Source organism: Monomorium pharaonis, chromosome 3 (assembly GCF_013373865.1).
Source record: "Monomorium pharaonis isolate MP-MQ-018 chromosome 3, ASM1337386v2, whole genome shotgun sequence".
Lineage (NCBI taxonomy): Eukaryota > Metazoa > Arthropoda > Insecta > Hymenoptera > Formicidae > Monomorium > Monomorium pharaonis.
Window position 1 is genome coordinate 9,659,295 of NC_050469.1, and position 25,179 is coordinate 9,684,473.

The 25,179-nt window shown below is 41.1% G+C and overlaps 1 protein-coding gene across 3 annotated transcripts in view; it reads left to right on the forward strand.

The window, feature by feature from the left end:
• The window catches only part of LOC105838293 (RNA-binding protein Musashi homolog Rbp6), a 613,545-nt gene that overhangs the window by 383,426 nt on the left and 204,940 nt on the right, over positions 1-25,179 (forward strand). For all 3 annotated transcript variants that reach the window (XM_036284985.1, XM_036284984.1, XM_036284986.1), the window contains exon 5: positions 3,069-3,110. In XM_036284985.1, the coding sequence (XP_036140878.1) occupies positions 3,069-3,110 (42 nt within the window). The remainder of the gene's footprint in view (positions 1-3,068; positions 3,111-25,179) is intronic.

Here is a 25,179-nt window from a genome sequence, read left to right on the forward strand (position 1 = left end):
GCATCCAGGGGTAGGTGGCTCTTCCAATTTCCAGGCGTGCCAACCAGATTGAATTTCTATCGTCTTCGACAACGACGACGACGACGACGACGACGACGAGAACGACGACGACGACGGTTGGCGGCCGATCATTTCGCGAGATATCGGGTAACTGGGTTATGTTTGCGAAAATGGCTTCGAGCCTCTCGATTTTTCTCGGTAATGCTACCTCTCCGTTCCCGGCAACGTTCTCCTTCTTTCGCTTGTCTTCGCGTGTCTACGTTTCCTTCTGTTTCTCTCACTCTTTGTTTCGCTTTCTATCTTCTCGTTACCAACTCTCTGTTCTGCCCTCGCGGAACCATCGTTCGGTGAGACGAATCGAATGAATGGGACATCGAAGAATCTCACGTTGATCGACTGAACGACCATGAATTGCGTCTCGTTGACAACGTCTATTACATCAGATAGAGAAAAGTGATTACGAAACACCAAATAGGATCTCCTTGGCATTATTGTTATTTTGCAATGAAATTTATATTACATGGAGAAGATCTTGAACGCAGAATTTGAATTTTAAAATGCATCGAATGCAAAATCAATTTGAAATAATCACGAAATGGATTGAAACGATCTAATTATACGTTGAGAGAGAGAAAGAGAGAGAGAGAGAGAGAGAAATAAATTGAAAAAGTCTGTAATAATTATTTAATTACAAAAAAATTAATCTTTGACTATTAACTTAAAAAAGACTTCCCGTTTTGTCTATTCTTACGTCTATGAGATAGGAACATCATCGGTTATCCCCATTTCTCTAGTTTAGACATATACATATATATATAGTCATAGCTCGCAACTTCGTATCCGACGGACGACATGTACAGCGAAATCCGTTGCAAATAGCTCCTACGGGTGCAGTAGCGAAGTTTGAGAGGCACTTCCTTCATCCCCGCCTGCTTTTCCCTTATATCGGAAGGCGAGATCAGAAGAAGAGGTATTACCAAAGCGAAAGAACGGCGGGAAGACTTTCTCTCGTCTCTTGTGTTTCGTCTCTCTTCTCCCGTCTCTTGTCGTCGTCGTCGACGACGACGAGGACGACGACGACGACGTCAAGACACCTCTCTTGTCCGGGAGCGTGCGAGCGACCGGTGTGAACTTCGCCGTAGGGGATTATGCAAACGGGAGTGGTTTCTGAGTACAGGAAGAGAGATAGGTAGAGAGAGAACCGCCGCGTTGCGTCGGGGTGGATGATGACGGTGACGGTGCCTGGTGGTGGTGATGGCGGCGGGCGGGTTGCCTTGCTTGTCATTACCACGTTTGTGGCTTTCACCGCCCGGGGTGCCGGTCGCTCTCTGTTTCGAGAAAGCCTGGCGCTACAGAATAGTAAAACTCGTCTCCTCGGTTTGTATAGAATATACTTTTTTTTTATGGCGCGTCAATAACGCTTTCAAAACTAATTATAAGCACGCGCCAAGAGCCACGTGCTGACCTAATAATTTGAGATTACGATCATTGCCGACATTGAAAGCGCGAGATGAAAAACGGGAGGATAAAAATTTTATAGCTTGCGTGGATAAGTTTCGTGAACATCTGTATGATAAGATTATTTTGAGAATTTTAGAGATTATTATTGCGTTGAATTAATTTGAAGTATAATATTTGATTTGCGTTATATATCCAATAAAATTTTAAATATAACAACACAAAGTAAATGAGCATTTCTTCTTTGAGAGTATTTTTATTTTTGAAATGTTAAACATTGAAATGAGATTACATAGCATTAGGCAGACATGTTTGTTACTGTTTCTTCTATAAACAAAAACTGTGTTAGTTGTGTTAGTAATATGATATATCGAAATCTTGTGTATTCTGGTATCCGTTTATTTTAATATTTTTGTTAAATGTGCGATATTTTTTTTTCTACTGCAAACATATTTTACAGCTATGAAGAACCATCATTATAACTTGAAATATTCTAGTTGGCAAAATAGTGGCAACATGATAGTATGGTGAAATTCAAAACTAAGTAGTTACGTTTAGCACTGAACACACGCTGAGAATGCGAGGAGAGAAAGAGAGGGAGATGCGAAGACATTGTTTCATTTAGCATTAGAATAACTGGCAGAATCAATTGATCCCTTCACCGTGTAATAAGTAGCAGAATGATATTTCCAGCAAATTCTAGTATTAACAATAAATACTCTTGCGGATTTACATGAGCTTAATATTCATAATGTTTATCTCACAATATTGTAAGTAATGAAAGTTTGACATATATATTATAGTAATGCAATAATGCTAATTATGTAATATTATATACTACATGTAATATAAATTTAATGTATTATATTTTCATTGATTAACAAAAAAATTTGTGCACTGAAAAGTCACAGATTTCGTAAACTTTAGATACTCTCTTAAAGATTTGTGAAACAAAAAGGAAAGTTTAAGAGGGCCAACGCGTCAGAAGTTCTATGGTTTCGTGGGTATTCAGGGCGGTTTTTTAGCAAAGCGCGGAACATAAGGTGCCCTTATGTTCGACTTAGTTGGTTTGTTCATCCCCCTCGGGATCGTCCGCCAAGTAAAAAAAAAAACGATGGTGGCGGCGGCAGCCGAGGTTTCGGTTAGTCGATTCGGAGTTCTCGAGCACCTACTCTTTATTACTATGTAATTAATTGTAATGGGGATTTCAACTGGGAAAACAGTCCGCCGAGAGCTTCCCCTTTTGTCCGTTCGTTTATTCTTGTTTCTTCCCTTTTTCGCGTTTTCCCATTGCGCTTGCGTGTAATACCTATTTTCATATTGTTTCTTCTGTTTGCCGTATTTTCATATTTGTTTCTTCTCTCTGTCTCTCTCTTCTTCCCGCAAAACTAGGCGAACAAGATTTGTCTCCGAGTTTGAATTCGCATGTGGCGCGTAATGTTCTTTTCGTGGTTATATCCTCGACGGAACTCAGAGCTTTCGAGGCAGTTTGAGATTTATCATCGAAAAACTTAAACACGTTGCGGATTTTTATACGTTACTTTATGACATTTTTTATGTATTAATTGCGTTTGAAAAAATTTATTTAATTTTAAATGTTTCTGTTTCAGATCGACCCAAAGGTAGCATTTCCTAGGAGAACACATCCAAAGGTAAGAGAACATTTTATTAATGTTATAACGTTAATAATTATACATTATTATACAATTGAATTTCTCTTTTTTTCTTTCTCGCTTTATACTCCATGTTATGTTATGTATTACTCAAAAATTGGTTGCCTATGCAAGACAATGTTTTCAATAAACAACAGGTAAAAATTTAAAAAAAACGTCAACAAAATAACGTGGATACAATATAACATAAGAAACTATTAAAAAAATATATATTAAAATGTCAACTCTGATACTTGAGTTTAATACTGTAAACGAAGCGCTGAAAATCTGCCATTACGGATGCAAACTTTATCGGAAATGATTGTAACGTGAAGAATTGAAATGGTTCGTCCATTTGCGAACGAGTTGACGCTGACGTTTATAATACCAATCCTTTCGGCCGACGGCGTGGCAGAGTGAAATAGCGGGTTAACGAGAATTACTCGTAGCCGGGCTCGCACAACGTTCATTTGGAACGCGATGTTTTTGCCGCGCGTAGAAAAAGCACGGACGTGGAAACGCGTCGGCGTCGGTAGGGCCGAAGTAGGAGGCGGGAGGGACAGCTTAAAAAGTCAAATGACGGAGGGCGTGATTGAAGAGGGAATAATAAAGCCGACTGGTCCTAGCAATAAGAGCAATTAAACGTAATTCGCTTCGAAACCTGGGATTACTTCCTTGCCGGCGACGATAATCGCGGCAACGAAGCGACGTTCGGTCGCGCCGAGAAAACGCTCGAGGAGCATAACGGGGAAAACGTAGAATAGCTGATAGAGCAAGCGGGACAGATAGGTGGTACGAGTGCACGCATACAAAAGCGATAAGAGTAAAGTGTGACGAGAGAAATTTGCGCGACTTAATAATATAAATGCCAGGCATGCGAATTACCGGCGGACGACTGAATTGCGCTAATTTTAATTGTACCCTTTCTCTTCTCCCGGTGACACGCTCTCTCTCTCTCTCTCTCTCTTTCTCTCTCTCTTCTCTCCCTCTCTTTTTGTAGCTGTTTCCTCTGTATCTTTCTTGTTGCTACTTTCCCACTTTTGCCTACCATTGCATTTTTATATGTTTTTATAACGCGTGCGCACCACTTGCCTCCCATCCCCTTCACTCGATCCCTCTTCACGGACCATCCTTTTAACGTTTTATTTGGATGGTAGAATCCAAAGGGACATAATTTACGACTCGTGTGTGGCTGAAATAACGACGCGCGAATGCCGTCAGTAATCACACGTCTCGACAATCTAAAGGAAGGTGTCTGGCAATCTCGGACTGAGAAACATTTGCCAGAAATCGAGGAAAACAAATTTTGAATCACGAGAAATAGAACGTTTTGGTGCAGACTTGAAATCAGGACAAACGTCACTTTTGTGTTGCGTATGACAACCTTGCTTGGAAGTTCCAACTAAATTTCATCTATCACAAACGCAGAATGTTTCAGTGCCAAAATTTTGAATCCCAACTTTGGAACTTTGGCTGTGAAAAATAAAATATTCTTGGAATAATATAAGGCTGACAATGAGGTGATTTCTCGACAAAGCCTCGAGACGATTTAATAATAACGAAGATAGTAATCCACGTATGTTTTATTCTGTATTCATGATTATTTTTTATATGCCATTTGATGATTATAAATTTATTTTTCTCACTTTGTAAAATTAGCTCGATTGTATACAACATCTTATCTTAAGGTCTTATCGAATAATTTTTAATATTGTATTGCATAAAATGAGCTAATAAAATTCATTTATAAATTGGATGAATAACATTTTTTGTAATTAAAGGAAACTTGGGTTTAAAATTTGGGTGACGAATAATAAAATAGTTTTAGTATCGGTCATCTGATAATTTAATTGATGATTTCATAATCGAAGTTTCTAGTAACCGACACTTTCAAGTTTTAAAACTTTTTGAACATACAGTATGACATTTATTCTGCAGGCATATCATGCAAGCTAATGTGCGAATGTACGGTACTGGAAATACCACAACTGACATCGTACGTTGCGCGTAATGTCTGTAACGAGTGCAACATATGCGGCCTTACCGTTTTTGGAGGCGGATATGAAACAAGAGATGTAAATTTCATAAAATAACGCCAGCTCCTTCCCAGGCCTCACTTTTATTTTATTTTTGCGTTGCAAAGGTTTGAATAAGTTATGCCAATGTACGTGTCGAGATCGGAAACTATGCCAGGAAATTATTTCCCGCTCGCAGCACGTTTGGCGCGATTTCGTGATATAGCAACTAGCAATATATAGAATAGATATGCTCTATTTTACGCGCTCGGATATTACGCAAATTAATGCCGCTTATACGCATATCTAATTTCAAGTGTGTAATTTCAGAAATTTAACAAATAAATTATGTATTTGTTAGTCCTTTGAATAGGCTCCTCTGAATATGCAATCTCCACAATTTGTATGATCTGCAATACATACATCGTATCAAGTGTAACGCGTAGTGCGAAAACAAACACGCTCGATTCTAAATACTCGACCGCGGCAAGTTCAACTAACGAGTGCTCTTCTTGTTATAAGAATAAGGTCTACATATTATAAGAATAGTCCGCGATTTTGCTCGGCTACACATGACGTGATTCCGCCTCGACTAAGAGTCAAGTTAATATCACTTGCGAGGGCACACAATAGGACACTTAATACCGTCGGTTCGTCAACACCCGAAACGCACGTTAGACTCGCTGAACTTTAGGAGGAGAAACGGTACCCGCCGCAAAGTTCATTGAAATGTCACCGAGTGCTCCCGCGCTCGTCGTAACAACCTCCTTGAGACCGCATGCCGGAAGTGCTTTGTTACCGCACTTCCGGTCTGACGGAAATGGCGCAATGCGCTTCCGACACGGCGGAAAAGTAGCGACAGTCATTACCGAGCCCCTCTGTCCCCTTTTTACCCTCTTACGCCGCTCCTTTGCTCCATTCCTTTGCTACGTTCCTTTACGGTGAACGCACGAAAAAAGACGCCGGCAAGGATTTTACCGCTTTTTGGGAAAATGCGAGGCGTACTTCAGATAATTGTCTTGAAGTTTCGTAGCCAAGGAAACGAATGGGAAGTAGAGACTCTTGCTTGCGGCAACTAGAGATCCATTTTTAATCGAGGATATACGATGCGGTCTATGCAGAAAACTGTCTACTTTCACAAAAAATAAATGCATATCTGGAAAAAGTATAATTAAAATTATTTATTTATCATGGTCAAGTGCTCCATATATTGCGAAGTAAATATCACAAAATCTACACGTTTTGAGATTTTAATGTTATTTCTTTAATTAAAAATTATTATCATTTCAGATTTTTTTAGAAAATTATTATCATATCAGAGACCGAAACGTCTGTTGTCAGTGAAACTTTGTAATAAATTGTAATACAACACGCACATCTTGTCACGGCTCTTGGCCCAGTTTATTCTATTTATTATCATTTTGTTCCTTTAACGGAAATATTTTTTAAATAAAATTTATAGTAAAAATATGAATTGAAATTAGATTTTGTAAAATTATTTCATTATATTGAATTTTAAGCGCTAATAAAATGTTTGAAATAATTTTATAAAAAATTAGTAGTGGATAATTCATATTTTTTTATTGCTAAGTCTTATTTCGAAAATACTCTTGTTGTAGACAAAACGTAATAATTTTCGATTGAAGAAATAACATTAAAGCGCGTAAATTTTGTGATAATATATAGACGCTTAAAAAATATATCTGTTTGATGTAATCTGTGTAATCTACCTCATCGATCTCATGAAGACAAACATCGTGAGTATGTCAGGTCTAGTGTAGAGAAATAAACTATTACATAATTCAAGTAAACAGGGTAGTTCACGTTCGGCAATAATATGACGCGATAACTTGTCGTAATCACGATCTAGAAAACTATAGCAAGTCCGAGCATAAGGGACGAGTAACTAGCGCAACGCATGGCCATCGATAGCGCGACGTCGTGTCGTCCCCTTAGTCGGTACGGACGGCTGTTCGGGACAGTAATGGCATCGCTAACCCCCGTTATAATACCCACTTGTTACTGAGTAGTAATACGTATACGCAAGACACACAGGCGTTGTATATATGTATACATACGCGAGGGATATTATTTCAACTTCTGCAAGCTCAAGAGGCAAGAAAGAAGAAATAGAGATGCAAAGAAGAGAGAAAAGATGGAGAAATGGGAGAAAAGAGATACTAAGAAGAGACGAAGATGGATAAGAATAAAGGGGAGAGAAAGAGAGATAAGGGGGGAGAGAGGTAGAGGTGCGCGGAAAGAAGGGAAATCTAGGAAAGAAGGGTGGAAAAACCGGGATAGTTGCACCATGTCTCGCGTAACGAGCTGTCGGCTCCCCAGGGTGTTCAGTTTTCCCTTCGCTTGCTTTCCTCTCTCTCTCTTTCTCTCTTTCTCTTTCTTTCTCTCTTTTGTCCCCCTCCGTTCACCACAGTGACATCTCTACCTACGTGCCCTCACAGCCATACCGCGTACTTCTCTTCTCACAAATTCGTTTTGTTTTCTCCGTTGAGTGAGAGATATCCACTCACTCGAATCGAGCAGGGTATATCGACCAAGCATATCGATACTCGGCAACCCCCGATCGCGCGACAGCCTCCTCCGCCGCTTTAATGTTATCTTATATGATTTGTTTGACTTTGCCTCGCGAAACCCTCCGGCTTGTCATCCCCTATGCCGCCTTCGTTCTTCCTCTCCAGCGAGCACGCGTATGCAATCCAGATTCCGGAACTTACACGCTGCGGAAGTAACTTTCTCGGAACGTCGCGAAGCGATATTCTTTCTCCTAAACTATCGAAAATTGCTCAACTATGTTTGCAATGCAACTGAAAAAGAGAATAATTACAAAGATGAAGAAATATTATTAAAAAAGAAAACTAAAGAAGAAGGTACATGCAGATTGTAGATTAGAACGTAAACGTTGATCGCGGATATTTCGGTATGATTAAATCTTGATTTTAATTGTAAAAAGATTTATTAAAATAATACTTTGAAATAATTATTATACTGAAATATTCTAATGTTACACGCAGCTCTTTCGTCGAAATAAATTCAACCAGTTAAAGATTAACTTCGCTATGATAACGTGATAAACGAATAACAAAAACATCTAGCACATAATTTAGTAATCAGCAAATTTCATGAATATTTAAATTACAACTTATGTTATACTCTCTCGTGGTTGATTGCAATACTTTTTTTTTTAATTTTCTCACGAAAGTAATTTCACTAGAGCAATATCATTGCAATTTAATGTTAACTGCAGAGAATATTTTATATTACATTTCTTCAATTATTCTGTACTCCAATTATACAACGCTATGCATTTCAAAAAAATTTAACAGTTTGAGATAATGAAAGAATGAAGAATCGCGAAATGTTAAGAATAAAGATATTCTTTAGAAAGTGCAATGAATAGGTGAAAGAATGATCTCTCCGATTTCGAGTAATTAGTCAGAATTCTCGAACGTTGAAAAAAAAAAGAACAATAGATTTTGTCCGCGACCTTATTAGAATGCAGCGATTCGCGCAACAACATAAGCGTCGTACATAAGCGACGTAAGAGTCGTCAACGGGGTTGAACGTAGGGGATCGACCGACCGTCATTGGGAGTTCTCCCATGAGGCCTATTCGTAATTCCGACCGGAGCAAGGATTACAGATGTGTGTACATCCTTTGGCCAGTCCCGGTCCCATCTCTCCTCGCCCGTCCCTCGGCTCAAAAGGGACCTGTTACATACATCTGCGCGGGGCTAAATATGCTCCCGGGCAAACTCCCTGGTCGGCATTAGAGTGAAATCCCATGCATTTTATACGCGCACGGGTCATTCAGCGTGACGACTCGTCGGTTATAGCGGCTGTGTACCCTACGACGATTTCCCCTCTGCCCTCTCTGTCCACCGCAGCATCTTGTGGACACAGACCGACCCCGAGGAGCCACCCTCTCTCGTCCCTCGCGTAACCTTCCGGCGAAGCCTTTTCTTCTTCCGCCGCTTTGACGCGCCTACTTTCCTCTTCGTTCGCTGGTCTTCCGGCTCTATACGGACGAGAAACACACGGAGCTAGAGGGGAATGACGTGAACCGGAGGTGGAATGTTTGCGCGGCGTAAGTGGCGTCTCTACTCTCTGTGCAATGTCGTTCCTCGTCCCCGAAGGTCCGTCCGAGTCTCGAGCAGGGATTGTTCACGCTATTCGTGCTATCCGAGTGCGTTTATGATTGCGGAGCTTCCCGGGGGAGCTTATGTGTTACAGGAAAAAAGATACGTCGCTCCGAGGTCACGCTTGGGATACCAAGAATATCACTTTCACCACTATTAGTAAAATGTACTTCTGTATATACGGTTACAGTTTGTAAAGCAATTTCAGCTGCCGCAATATACACTACGTTAATATTAGTATCGGTTTACTTCTGCCACAAGGAGATAATACTATGATCGGATATGAATGTTAATAGAAAATATTAGTTAACTGAGCTCTTCCTTACTTTTGAGATTTTTTCTTTTATTAAAAAAAAAGATCTGCATGAAAAAGAACGGTTTTGCCATTAGTAGTTTTTAATATTTAGTTAGACACAAATCTCTAAATAATCCAAAAAAAGTCATGGGCTATATTACCCAAACTGTGAGAGAGAGATAATATTTATTTAAAAAATAGGAAATAAAAGGTATAATTACACATTACAATTTACATACCTCCGTTATGTGTCTAACGTTAATTGTGTCAGCTCAACTATAATTTATTCAACGTTGTGGCAATTTTTAATTAACATATGAAAAAAACTTTGCAGGCAGTCAAAAGTAAAAGCGTGATATAATATACGCAATATTGTTATTTCGAATAGTGTACGCACATAAACTGCAGCAAATATTTTTGAAAATAATTAAAAGGACATTATTTAGCAATTGTTGAAGAAATTATAGCTATTGACTATAGTCTAACAAAATTGCTTTAGCAAAACCGTTCTTTTCGTGTATGTACAATATTTCGTCTGGACATTAATGCGGAGAAATATTCTATCAAAGTCAAGGAGAATAATTAGTAACGTCACCGAGTTACAAACGAGCGAAATGACTGCGACGCGGTAATGATTGGCTTCCAAAGTTACATTGTCCGAATCTAGCTATCCTTCCTTCGCGATAAATCGCCGAGTTAATCTTCGAGGGAACTTCCTAAAACGAGCGACCGCGCGCGGCTACACACGCGTATACTTTGACCGCGAGTTACTTCGAATCCACCACCTGTCGCAACCGACAGTAGTTTTCCCGCCGACGGGAGACGGAAGCCTCAGATATGTTGTGTCACATTGAGATAAGCTAAGCTCCGCGTGATGGAGCAGCCCGTAAACTCCGGACGGCCACGCCATGATGCCACCGAAATGGCTGCTAGATAATGTATAGCTATACGTGATGCGCCGCCGACCTCTCGTCTCCTCTGTCTTATGCGCGCGTATGCATACGTAACGGGTGTTTTGAAAATACTAGCTAGTGATAACGCTGCTTTGAACCCTGCGCTTGATTTCTTCAATAAAAGTTAAATTCCCTGCGGGTTTATATTACGAAATACCCGAACAGATGTCTTTATATATTTCTTCTTGATCTTTATCTCTTCTTGTTTTTTTATTCGACCTGATTTTTTATATTTTATGCCAATTCTTAATTTTATATAACTTTTTTACTCTATAAAACACTAAATGCTTATAAGCTGCTTTGTCCGTTGCTTGCTGTTGATTTGATTAATTTAATGATTTCCATCTTAATTATTTTATACGAGAGAAAGATATATATTTAGATTTAGACTGATGCAAACTTAAACATAATAATTAATAAAGAGTTTTATTATACATTGATGTATTGAATAATTTTGCGCGTGCAAGGCATCGATATCGAAATGAAGTTGATGTAGAATACTCGTACATCACGCATAACCCATTACAATTAAGATCTCCAGACAATCGAAGGGTGGGCGAAATGTCGTTGTAATTTTCAGAAATCTTTTGACGTGACGCGCCGCATCTTTTAATCTACTTAACAGCGCCGATTTTAATGACTATTCGTAATGGACTCCGGTGAAACGAGAAGCGGAAACAATGACGCGACTCGACACAGATAGTGACAGAGAGGGCGAGGGAGGATAAATCTGCGTTGCGCGCCGTTTTTTTTTCCGCTGTGCCGAGTGCCGCGAGTCTCGCTCGAAAGCTCGAAAGCTCTTCGCCTGGCGCGCTTTTTGTCACTGCGCTGAATCGACACGCGATAAAAGAGAAGGAATGCAGCCCCTGTCCTTTGCACGCGTCCTCGCATCTCTTTCCTCTGCCTTTGTCCATCGGCGTCCTTCGTTCCTCCGTTCCTCGCCCCGCATGTGCATCGCAAACGCGTGCGTCGCGTCGTCTGATGCATCTCCCTGAATAGGCCTGGTAATTGCGCGTTTAATATTTCAGAACATTTTCCGCGGCGCGAGCGCGCACTGACAGTCCGCGCGATTTAGCTGGGGATCCTGTCTCGCCGCCTTTCATAGCTCATCTTTCGTCTTGCACTCGGCCGTCTGTTTGCAATATGCCGACCGAAAATAGCAAAGCGCGCGCACTCGCGCACCTCTCTTTCCAACCCTCGCTCTTATCTCTTTTCTGATTTTTTGTACACATAGCGAACCTCGAGCTTCGAGTTATTGAAAAATTTGCGCGAAGGTTGATACAGTCTTCTTTAAGAATTTCATCGTCTACTTTAAGAATATTGATTTTCGAGCTGAGATTGATGATACCTCACATTTATTATTCCATCACCGTTTTTCTATCGTGAACTACTTGCTTTCGAAGTAACAAGAAGATAATATTCTTGAGTTATTGATATTGAGTCATTATATGTATTGCACATACAAGGTGTGCGCTAATCAGTGAGTTCTCAAATGACTGTTCTCGCATCAACAATGCGAGACGGTATCGGTTTCGATGAGAAAATTCCGTTTTGTGATCTCCCCGAACAATCGCCGTGGAACGGCTTTCCTAAGACGAGCGACTATACCCGTGGCCCTCGATAAGGTACAAAGGGTGGTCTAATGCGAGCTTGCCGACAAAGCGCCATTTCAGGATCGCTTCTCTCTCTCTCTCTCTCTCGCGTTTTCTCTCTTGCCCCTCATCTTCACCGTTATTCCCACCTCGAGGCGACAAAGACCCCGGCGATCTCAATCACAAATTGACAATAAAAAATGTCCAATTAACCCCGAGGAGCATCGAGGATAGATGGAATCGGCTCGACCCTGCACACCATCGTCGGCCGTCTTTTCACCGCAACGAAACGCGAGGTGGGGATACGAGGCGAGGGTGGTCGAGAGGGGAAAAGGGAGAAAACTCGCGCGAAGTTGGAAGCAATCGAGAGGGTTTAATCCCGCTCGATTGCGTTCCTTGCCCGGCAACCTCAGCCCACTCCCTTCGGCCCCCTTTTTGTCCTTTCCTTTCCTCCGCTACCCCTTAGCCACTTTTCCCCCTTTTATTACAATCGACGACGACAGGCTTCGTAAGTCTGTGCGAGGGTAAAGGAGCTCTTTTTTTCCCCCGGCGAAAGATCGCGAGCCCGAGTACTATATGGCCACGCACGGACATACGCACCTGTGTGAGAAATACGGGAGGCTCGACGAAGGGGAGCTCTCCTTAGATGGATATCGCCCTAGAGAAGAGAGGAAGAGGGCACAGGTGAAACCACCCCGTAAATATTTTACGGCCAATTGCCACGGCCGTGCGGGGATATAAGTTAAAGCGTTTAAATGAATCGGTGTACGAACGTTGCGCCCGTCCTCGTATTTATCTACTCGCGCAAGAAGAATTTCCGTTATTACGTTACAGTTGAACGTTTACAGCGCTGTAGGCGATTAAATATTTCGAAAATCGCGCGTGACACACGCTCGTCGTCAATTTTCTTAAAGTGTTAAACAAACGAGCGCACGTTTGCTGCTGCCTTTACGCTCAAGTTAGTCCATCGCAACGGCACTGCAAACCTCTGCCCGTGCACAGAGGGATGCTGCCAGATACGTAGACGCGCAAAAAACATGGTCGTATAATTTGCGGAGAGAGCATCCAGAAAGGGTAGTAGAGCCTTTCAATTTCGTTGCGCGCTGCGAAAATCGCGCTCTCGACGGCCCGAAAATTCCTGGCTCGGCGCGTCGGGGGCCAGGAATTAATCGTAAACGAATTTATCTTTAGCGCGCTTCGGGGTTGAACTAAAACGCTCAGATATTACGGGGAAGTAAGCTCGTTAGAGGGTTTACAGCATCGCCGGTACGCGCCTCGGCCCCGGCCGGACCGCTAGTTCCCTGCTGACCCTTCGCCACCGTCGGAGCGGTAGTAGCTTGCGGTTTGGTAACCGCAGTCTCTACTGCGCTGTCGGTTGCGGATAGCCCGGACCTCGTGTGCAACCTCGCCGTCTGTTTTGCGTCGAGAGGGCTTTCAAAAACCGCGACTGCCGAACCGAACTGGTGCGGCGCGGCGCGGCGCAACGCGGCGTGGCGCGCTGCCGCCGCCGGCTCCGAGAGCCGACATTATGACGTAAGCCAGTATTCATCGACGGGAACTAGCCGGATGTATTTTGGCAGTTGCCGGTAAAGCGTCGAATACGTGCAACATCGATGATAATCCAACTCGAGAACGGTGTCTGAACTGATGCTTTTTACATAGAATGTAAGAGACTTTTTTATGTGATGGTATATTTTCTTATGAAAAAATTAAATCATATTTTACAATACAACAAAAAATAACTTTTTGTCACGTTTATAATTGTTTTATATAAAATGATTTGTTGCATTCTAACTTCTTTATTTATGAATTTAAATATTTTTTAAATATCACTTTTTAAAATGTAGAACAAGACATTTTAATTATCTATGTTGATTTTTGACGACCGTGATAACCATCGTGACTGTAAAATATATGTAAAACAGGATACATCGATCACAGAAGCAACCTAGACACGTAGACAGTAACTATAATAACTCTTACGGTAAGCCCATGTACGCTCTCGAATTAATTACGTGCTGAGATAATGCCGATCGATACGTCGTATTAATCACAACAGCGAGAGTAACACGGTTAATATTAATCAGCATTTTAGTACAGGCGAGGCGAACTACACGAAAGGTAGATGTTTAATATTGAAGGGCATAATTATCTAACGTTGATAGCATCGAATATGTAATTATATTGAGAATTAAATGTAATAATGGTAGATTAAGTTTCAGAGATGCGAATAAATAAGAGGAGCTCATGCCTTGGGCAACTTTAGGTGAATGTTTACTACAATAAAGTTATAACACGAAATTCAGAGCTATACTGTACAAAGTGCACATACTATAAATATGAAATTCACAAACACGTTGATGATTCATTTGATGCTAGAAAGAAAATCTTGCAAGTGAGATCTCCTATCACGTGCTAACACGTTATAATTGTACAGCTCTATAGCTGCTAAGCTCTTGTTATTGCACGTGCGGATGTCTGACCTCGGGTCAGTTAAAACATGTGTTCGTTCTCCACTCTAATAGTAACGGTAATAATTTCTTTGCCGAGAAGAAGTAATTCTCCAATGATGATTCTCTCTTTGCTCCGCCGCTAATGCTCTTAATCGACTATGATTTATCATACGTAGTTTGCCGCCGTTCCGTTGCACCGTTCTCTTTCTGTCAGTTGAGTTCACCGCTCGACCAACTAAAGTTACATAGAAATTTGAGATGGAAATTAGCGATTCAGAAGATATTATTATCAGATAGAAAATTATACTGGGAACTTTATCAAAGTAAGTTTAAAGTTGCGAAAAAAATATATGACTTTGTTATATTAATTTGTACCTTTTAATTGTATCTTATTGTCGAGAATTTGTAGACTTTAAACTGAAGCTGTCAAAAACACATAATTTCGAACTTGAAATGAAGATCTATGTATTTATCGGTTGATGACAAATATAAAAAGCTGATTTCCGGGCGATATAAATCTTGGCGTAATTATATTTATGGCGTTTTGTTTTTGCGATCGACTGTATCGCTGACGCTAGGACAATACAATACGAACAATCAAATCTGCGAAATCTGTTATCGAGGTCGAATTCGCTAAAGGGGACTGTCTTTCTTATTTCTTCCCAATTTCCTCGTCGTGTTCCGCACGACGCGATTCCGCGTGCAAGCGCCGAGTGTGCCATTTCGTCTTGGCAGCGAATTAAGCTGCTTTATAAAAATGTAAAAGGATTCGCGAGCGAACCGCTTTCGCGGGCTTAGGGTGGAGGACGAGAGGTAAGGAGCAGGATGTGGGCTCGGCTCGCACGATGGAACCGGGGAATAGCAAATGCGATTGGGAGCCTCATTGTTTCTAAGAGCGGGGGCGCCCGGAGGGTGGAAACTCGAGACCCGACGAGAGAGTTTAAGGCGTTGAGGAGGAACGGGGAGGGGCAGGGGGGTTTGGTTGGGGAAGGCAGTGAAGTTGAAGGCAGGAAGAGATCGCGATAGAAACGGTCGTGGGCGACTGAGGATATTCTTTATTTATGCACGAGCGGATACGAAGACTTCCAAAGTAAGCGGCGGTAAAGGGCGCTCTCTTCGCGTTCTCTTTGGCCGGCGGAGTACTTCGGACATTATGCGAATCGCTTGCGAACATAGTGCCGGTTACACGGACTTTCGACTGTTTCGACACTGTCACAGCGTACGATACTTTGCGAGTAACTTGGTTAAGCCTTTTCGTAAAGCTAACTCCTGTCTTGTACAGCGTCAGAATTACTATCGTTTCTTTCGTTTAATAATACTTGAGAATATCGATTGTTACGCGAGCTTTATTTTATCTTTGCAATCGTTAAATTGTCAATATTAGTCATCAAACACTGGACGATGTCATTATAATGTTTATCTGTCAACGATTTATGGTTCGATCAAGTGACATCGTATTACGCGTCGTAACATCTGCAATATACTATCCCGCAATTCCATTTTCTGTACTTATAAATTTCCGAATAACAGTGAAAAAAAAAAAACAATCAAATATACGTAGTATATCGTATTCCAAACTTTATTGATCAAGATGTCACAATATTTTTCCGCTTTTGAACGTGAAGCCGTAACTGGGTCAGAAAGTCGAGGTTTCGTGAAGACACGTACCAATAAACTGGCCTACACAATCGTTGTTGCAACATACTTGATAGAACAATATCATTATGTACTTTAAAGACGAAATTACACTTAGAAATTTAATAGCTACAAATTTTTGCATCAAATACAATTATAACAATAACATTAACGATTATAATAATGATAGTTACAATCTAAGAAAATGACGCAATTAATTTTAGATTGTTCGGCGCGGTGTGAATCAAATAGAAAGTTACATTGCCTTTAATCACAAATAGGAAGACTTTTTTTTATTATAATCAATAACTTTAATATTACTATGAATTAATTAATGACATTTAATTAATTTATTTATTATATAACATATAATATAATTATAATTTATTCCTCAGTGAACATATAACATTATTATAATTTTACATATACCGAACATTTGACGCATATTTTAACATAGAGGCTTTTTTAGTAATTTTGCATTTTGTGATTTTCTCTACTCGCGTGCGCGAAATGTCTTCGCCACAATGAAGGAATAAAATACACTACCGATAAAACGAAGCACCGAGAAACAATGAGGCTGATTTCTGTCGCGATCGTCAGGCGGAGACGCATTACGTATTCATTTGTGATTTCCTTTAATACCACAGAGAAAAAGAGAGAGAGAGAGAGAGAGAGAGAGAGAGAGAGAGAGAGAGAGAGAGAGAGAGAGAGAGACGAAGAGCGATCAAGTCGGAGAGAAAGGAATAAAAAAATGAAGAGATAGAGGAGGACGGAAAGAAGTAGCGAGAATAGTGAAAGACCCGTTGGAAGTTGGAATGCGAGTGCACGAAATAAGATTTCGATTCCGAGGGCATTAATTGAGCCCGGCTATGTATTTCCCTGTGGGATAGGCGGGGGACGGTGCCTTCCGCTACCAATCTCCAGGAGTTTGGATTTCAAACCAGTAGAAATAGAAGGAGGAGGTGTGCGGAGGCGGAGAAAGTGATGGCGAGCGAGAGGGTTGTGGGGGTGTACGGGGGAGTTAAACTTGCATGCGCGCCGTGTAATATGGCATAGGCACGGGATATTGGGGAGAGTGGGGACTGAAGGGGAAGGGGGAGGGAGGGGGGGGAGTACGAGAGATCCGCAGTGTAAGGTGGAGAAACGAATACAAGATAATAGAATGTGCATGTAATAACCAGAGGAAATATACACCGCGTGGTCTCATATCGCACCGCGGAAGGAAGGAAGGAAGGAAGAAAAGAATAAAGAAACGGGAGGTTGGGGGAGAGAGCCCTTTCGCGGGAGTACTGGTGTTCCTCCTGTACGTTCTTACGCCCTTCTTCTCCTTTCGACTTGTTCGCGTATATGAAACTCGCATTAAATCAGCTTCGCGCGCTTACGAGATAAAACGTGTGTAGTGCGTATAATTTCATCGTGCAATCAGAAAGCGCCGGATGCACGCATCTCTCTGAAAATGTAAAATAATACTTCACTCGCAACGCGAAATCGCGCGGTCATGTGAATACACAAAAACAAAGTATTACTTATCAGTAACATACCGGTTTTATTTAAGTATTGTGAAATGTTGAAACAATTTATTGACGTCTCAATTAATGAATGATACATATTTCATGAAATTCATATACTTTACTATACGATTGTAAAGTGGTAGAGGTAAAGCCAGATAATATGTGTAATAAATGTAATAAGCAATGATTTCAGTTTATGGGACTTGTAATATTGGTATTACTGTTGTTTTTATAACATGTTTAAGAGACGTACAAATTCAAATACCTTTAAAATATGAATGGCACATTAATTTGTAGATATATACTTTTAAAACTTATGTATTTTTATAAAGTATTAAAAATTTAACTTAAAAAGTTGCCATTTCAGATTCGTCAGTGCGAACTTTTTATTTTATATAATCGAGAATTTTACAGGTGCTTAACTTTAGGAATAAAATCAGAATATTACGAACTATGTTATTTTTAAAAGCTCTCTTTCTCTCTCTCTCTCTTTCTCTCTTTCTCTCTCTTTCTCTCTCTCTCTCTCTGTCTATCAGACTAGAACTTGTTACGTGTTGTCCTTTGCGGGATCCGGAGCACGTTTCGTCCGCGGGATACCGCAATTAACCGTCTACGAGCTCGTGCCAGCGCGTCCTGTGACAAGGACATCCGACGTGAAACGTCAGTTTGTACCTAGATATTTATGCGAAACTTGCGGCATTGGGATCGAAATTCACGTAGAACGTAAAGTCCGCAGTAATTCAATTAACGCTCCTTCCTAAAGAAATTGACACATGAAAAATTCATTATTTTATCACTAATAAGTGACTAAGTAGAGCTTTCTTATCTGCCTGTATTCTTAAAGATTAATTCAAAGGGTTTCAATCTCCTTCATTCCCGTATATCTTTACAACTATTTATGATTCAAGCATTGAAACAGCCATCGTTCTTCTTATCTCGGCTGCTAGTCCCCGGTATTAAAGTAATTTCCGGCAGTATGATGGACCATTCTATATAATATATTCATAGCGTAGAGAAGGGGTAGCGTAGCTAGGGGTTGAACGTAACAAAATAAAGAATGTCTGTAACAGAGCAATCCGGAATTTAGATCTTGATCGATAAAGTTCGGATTTTCGTAGGCGACGAGTCCGTTACCGCGCGGTTCGACTTTTATTATATTAAAGTAGTAAAGCAGATAATAAAGCGAGGAATGTCCGCTCGTGTCCGTCAGGTTTACGAGTGTCCGTACGACATCTTATATCGCGTACTTACGCCCGATCATAACTGGCCGTATGTCGCGTGTAAGTCGCTTTCCGTCTCGTGTCTTTCGATCGCGAGGCACGTATCATGGTCGGAATCATAACAACGAATGGCCACAATTTTTCCGTTATAAACCGCGCGACGCCACAGCCTTTCTCCTGGCGTTTCGAATAAAGCCCATAAAAAGAAATACAGAAGCGCGTATATTTAACGCGGAAGGCTGACAGCCAGTCGTGACGAAAATGCGCGATATCTTACTTTGCATCGCAAACAACTCAAGAAAGATAAACCACGTCTATCATGCGGAAACGTAAAATTATATCTATGGGAAATTAATTTTTTTTAATTAAGAAATATCTTTTTTCTTTGGGGAATAACAATATTACATTAGCACATTACGCCTTATCGCTAATGGCATTAGGATTTAAAAATCTTTATATTTTTAAAAGTAACATTTTCTTGTACGCAATGTCAATGTAATTTTTTATTTACAAAAAATTTAATGTATTATTTATTTCCCATCTTATCCGTACTTAGAAATTGTCCGTACTGTGTTATTTGTCATTAGAGGGAAGGTGCAGTATTGGGAAGATTCCATTTATTTACGATGTAAGCGTTGGACTATGCGCAATGAGGAGACGGTGGTAAGCGCGACGGATAAGGCGAGCGCGATTGATACCCCGTCAGAACGGAACCCGCACAGTACCCGAATGCGCAGATCGCTCCCGATGTTGATTGAAGTGTAACGGAGATAACTCGAGTCGTGGGTAACGGAGCGCGGATGCACCTGCTCGCACGAGTGCGGGCGGGCAGAGATTAGCGAAAGGCCGTGTAATGGAGTTAAGCGGTAACTCAAAAAGGATCACGCTCCACTGGAACGGTCCGCGGCCGCTGGACCAGTTTCGATCTTCCGGTGGGGCCACGCGCCGGCCGGTTAATTCCTGATATAATGCACCAAGTGATTTATATCAGGCTCCTTGTCTTGCCTTTGTTTACGTAATAGTCGTCGCCCGCTGGAGTCCAGCCAACCGTGTCCGATGGCGATAAACGTTTGCGTCGCGCTCAATCAAAGTCGCGCCTGATAAGTCCAAGAGAATAATTCAGGAGTGGGCGAAGTGGCGCGCTCACGCGGCATTTATATCACCTTAATGTTATTAACTGTTATTCTCTATTTCGCGCGTTCGCTTAGCACATGGATTCGTTCGTTATATGAGTTAATTACAGTTTTAGGGTAAAATTGTGAGTTCTCTATTTTATCTATAAAGTGCAGTAAAACTTTGCTGAATCAAGGGATTGCAGTTAAATATCGTTAAAATATTTTTATCTTGCATATAAATATCCTTTTCAGTGAATAAGATTTATATTCTTTTAATAATTATCGTACATTTTTAAATCTGTAGAACTGTCATATTTAATTAATCTTCGAGAGATAAGATTAAGACTGTTTTAAAATGCAATCAATCTTTGCTCAAGAATACGAAATAACCTCCTTTTCAATTTTCTAAGTCGTTGCTTATAAATAAAAATCATTCGGGTGTTCATTGACGAACCGTCTCATGCGGCATCGTAATCTCCATATTACGACGATCGGAATATTACCGGGACAGATATCGTTCGAAAGTCTTCGCGGATCGGAGAGCGTCGCGTGCGTTACCGAGGTGGAAATGGGAGGTCTTGGTGGCAGGTAGCTCGCGCAGTGTTATGGCAATCTAAGTTGGCATGTTTAGTCAGCTCGAATAAAGCGCGCCGGCACCGGGTCTGATAGCTGGCTGAGTCAACATTCACGTATTTGCCGTGGCATCGCTACGAAGCCATCCGGTTGAAGCCCAGCCGGTGAATCAGGTAAGGAAGAGAGAGAGAGAGAGAGAGAGAGAGGTGGGGAATGAGAAGCTAGATGAGAGAAAGAGATGAACGGAGAGTGAGAAACGGAGAACATGAGTAGAAGACCTTGGAAGAGGGGAGGGGGTGTCTCGTGCCGTGCACAATTTGGTGCAAGATATTGCTCGGGAATGCAACCCTCTTACCCTTCGCCGCGCAAGCAGTTACCGATGTTTGCTCTACATGCTTGACGGCATCACCGTGGGGAATCCATGCATCTGTTTTCGATTCGTGATATCTTAATCAAGCAGGAATTATTGGAACGTGCACTAATCCTGCAAAGACTTGGTGAATATATTGTTCACACCGAAATAGAATAAATTTATAGACATCGTAATTGATTAGCGATGGATCTGCGGACAGCTACGATTTCTTTAATAAAATTAAATATCATGCTTCCGGGAGAACAACAACGAAAGAGTAGTCTAAGTATTACGTTACGTTGTTGTAATTCACAGACACAAACTAAATTAAACTATATATTTAACGGTTACATTCTGAATAGTTCCGTTGAAAATCACGTCGGACAGGTAAAATGCTCGCGACAATGGAAGAGAGGCGGAAGAAACGCTTCGCGTTACACGCCGTCGTAAATTACAGGAACGTGAGAGAGAGCCCGAGTTGAACCGCGAACTAAACTAGAGAAACTCCTCGGTTCTAGCGCGGCTAGAATGGCGCCGCACGATCGCGACCGTCGACGCGAGATCGGCATTGTAAGCGAGGATGTTAAACAGTTGTCAAGTCCATCTCCCCGCGTCGGGTTGGTAGACGCTCGCGCTCCCTCTCTTCCTCCCCCTTTCTTCCCACTGTAATCCAGCGACGATTTCTCTCGCGCTGAGGAAGACATCAGGGCGGAAAGAGGGAAATAAGGAAGGGGACGCGGGCAAGCGAGTGCGCCGGGAGGAACAGGCGGACGCCCCGTGAAATTGAATTACAATAAGCAAAGTAAAGTTGGATGATCCGACTATTGTGCCCTGTCGCTCGTTGCTACCTCACTGCCAGTTATACTTCCTCCCCTCCTACATTCGTTCTTCTTACCCTCCTGCTCCTACTCTTTATCTTTCTCTCTCTCTCTCTCTCTCTCTCTCTCTTTTCCCAACCATCCCCCCATCTCATCTCTCCTCGGTGAGAGAGTCTCCGAGGAAGAACTTCTCTGGAGTACGAGACGACGGCCGACGGTATTCTTACGCCTTTGTTCCCCGCAGGTCTGAATTAATTGCTGCGTTTTTGACATCCATTCATTGTCGGGTCCCGGCAGACGACGTCGGGATGAGCGGATAAAGGGAAAAGTTACGCAGCGCGCCATATCTGTCTGTCTCCTGATTCTTCTTTTCCTCCTTCTCGTTCTCATCCCCCTCGTTCTCCGGATTCGCGGATTTGCGGAATATTATTTTGTTATGCGTAATCTCCCTCGGAAATCGATACCATTGCAACCTCTGATAGTATTTCTTTGAGGATGATGATTGTCTATATAATTTTTGAGAGAATTTCATAATTAATGCGCAAATGATTCTGCAGTATTATATCTTTTTACGTCTAACTTTGATAATTCATGACTAATCTCGTTTCTCCACGCTTATCGATGATCGCATGCAGATACATAATGATCAAGAACACGGAAACAATGTGATTCGATTTAAAATGTGTATTAAATTTGCATTTTATATATATCAGATTCGACAATCTATTACGCTATCTCCGTTCTAAAAGTTTTCCTCTCTCTAATCATTTAACACTTTAGCATACATTAGGCAGAAACTAGGAAGTCACAAAACTTGACTAGCTTCCCTTTCTCATCTCACAGCGGATTGTGCGCACCCCGTTCTCTTGTGTAGACGCGGATGGAGGAAAGCCATTGAATATGCATAAGTCATATTAAATTGGGGCACCAAGTGTATGGTGCATCGACGAAGAAGGCGAGGATAGTGAATACCAATTACAAGGACTCGAATAGATTTTGAATTTCTGGCGCATAAGAGAGGGATTAGAGGAGATTGGGAAAAAAGTAAAGACGTGTTGCAACGCATTTTCGATATCGTTTCTTCGTCCGTATCGTATTTATTTTTAGACATTGCGTACGTTGTGATGCACCCGAAGCGCTCCGTTAGCACAGATTAGCGAAAGATCTTGCGACACACATGTGCCAAACGGAATCACTAAGTAGTGTAAATTAGCATCTTTTCATGTAACATCATTGCGCTGGCTGAAGCGCGTAAGAGCATGTTGGGTTGAGTTGAGAAAGTTGGAATTTGACTGATACACGCGAGAATATATTTACTCTACATTTTATTCACTTTATTTTCTCGCGTTTTACATATTTTTTGAAACTTCTAAATCTACAAACGATTGTGGCAAGAGATAATTCAATCAAAGTTTGTTAAAGTAAAGAAAAAATTGAGGAAAATTATCACGCAAATAATTAATTAAAATTTTAGAAGGGACGTTAATAGCAATTTTATCTGGCTATTCTTACATTGATTAGAATTATTCAAGAGCTATGGAGAGATCCTCACAATTGTTTGTCAGTTGAATAATTTGAATGCGTCCGAACAGATGCGTGTTTCGCTGGAGTGACGTTTACATAATCCCGGCATTACTTGCGTCTCCTTTGGGGATCGACGAAGGAGTTTCTGCCAGGAGAGCGAAGTGGAAAGGATTGAAGGACTGAAGGAAAGAGGCTTGCGGGCAGAGGCGAGATAGAAATGTATACAGCAAGCGCGAAACAAATAAAGGGACAGTAACGACAAAGAGAGGCATAGATAAGGATAATTTTTTTCATTAAAGAATTTTTCATGCTAAGTTCACGTAAGAGATGATAGAGAGCAAAAGAAGAAGACGATAATAAAGGGAGCGGACATAAAAAGTTAATTTCCATTATCCCTGCTAATTTAGTTACGCTCGGTAACGGTCTCTTTAACGAGAAAAATTTAATGAAGGACCCAGCGTAATACAAAAACCGCATTCTCCGTATTTGGTTAACCGGTTAAGCGATCGCTTTGTCGAAGGGAATTAATGCCGTTACCGTTAATTACCGCGTATGGGGAGTTCGTTTATCAAGAGGCGTGTTTTCGGATGGTTAATGTGTGAAAAGTCGTTTGACGTTTGCCCGTTTATTTTGCGCGGTTTGTCCCGCAAGTTGTCCCGCGTCCTGTACACTTGTTAACAAGCTTACGTCCCCTATGCCCTCCGGTCGGTGCCGGGTTCTCGGGATTCGAGAGGCATGTTCTCCAGGTGTATTTCCTGACCGCTTCTGACCGCTTTACGCTCGTTGATCTGGCTAATAACATAATACCGCGTCGCGGACGTGTCCGGAATAAGCACCGAATGCTCTTGAAATGTGCATACCCACGATATTGTTGGACATCTTTGACGTCTCATCCGGCTAAAGCGAAGCGTTTCAAGTTAAATTAACCTTCCTGTCATTTTTTCCTGTCTTTTGCATGAGATAGCAAAAGATTTTGATGTTTATCTTCTTTCTTCCCGACAAGAAAGGCAGTCGATTTATGAGAATTCTGCAATATTTATTATAACAAATTCATTGTTCAAATACCATATTACTTACTATTGTACATATATGTATACATATAAAATAGTAATGTGATAAGAATAATAATAAATATATTATTAGTTTTATATTACTTAAATAATTAATTAAAAATTATATTATTGCTTAAAACTTTTCATAAATGTAACTTAAGTCTACATGTGTTTCAAATGCATTCTGCTCTTGTTATGTTGTTACGTGTTTATATATACGCTTTAAAAAATTTTTTTTGTTTTATTCCTTTTGTATGCAGTATTTAGAAACGTTGCTGATAATACTGCTATAATTTTCTAACGTCATTGCGAGAGAGTGCAACATGCGACGAACGAATATTGATTAACACGGTTGGATAGGTCATACCACTTTGTATAAATTAGCGAAATAATTCTCGCTTGCAACGATCGTATTAAGCAATGTGGCTCGCTAACGCGGCTTCTGGACTTAGTTTACGCGGCACGGCCGCTAACTCGAGTTAAACGAGATGAATGTCGGTTCGCTAATAGTTGTTACGTATTGCCACACTGGAGCCTTGCTCAGAGGGAGATTTAGACGAGTAACTAAGATGAGCCCGGTGCCTGTCAATCCCCTCTCCCGCTTTAATCTCGCGCCCTTCCTTCAGCCGCTATCTTATTCTCCTTCTTCGCCGAGATTAGAAGTCTCGCGCTCAGAACTTCGACGGCTGTATTCCCGCGATCAAATTTGCAAGCCGCGGTTGACTTTCCGGCGGTCATGCTGTCGCGTACTATTTTGGCCTGAGCGTTTAAGTTAACAAGGAGAGCAATTGAACGTTATTAAAGGTTA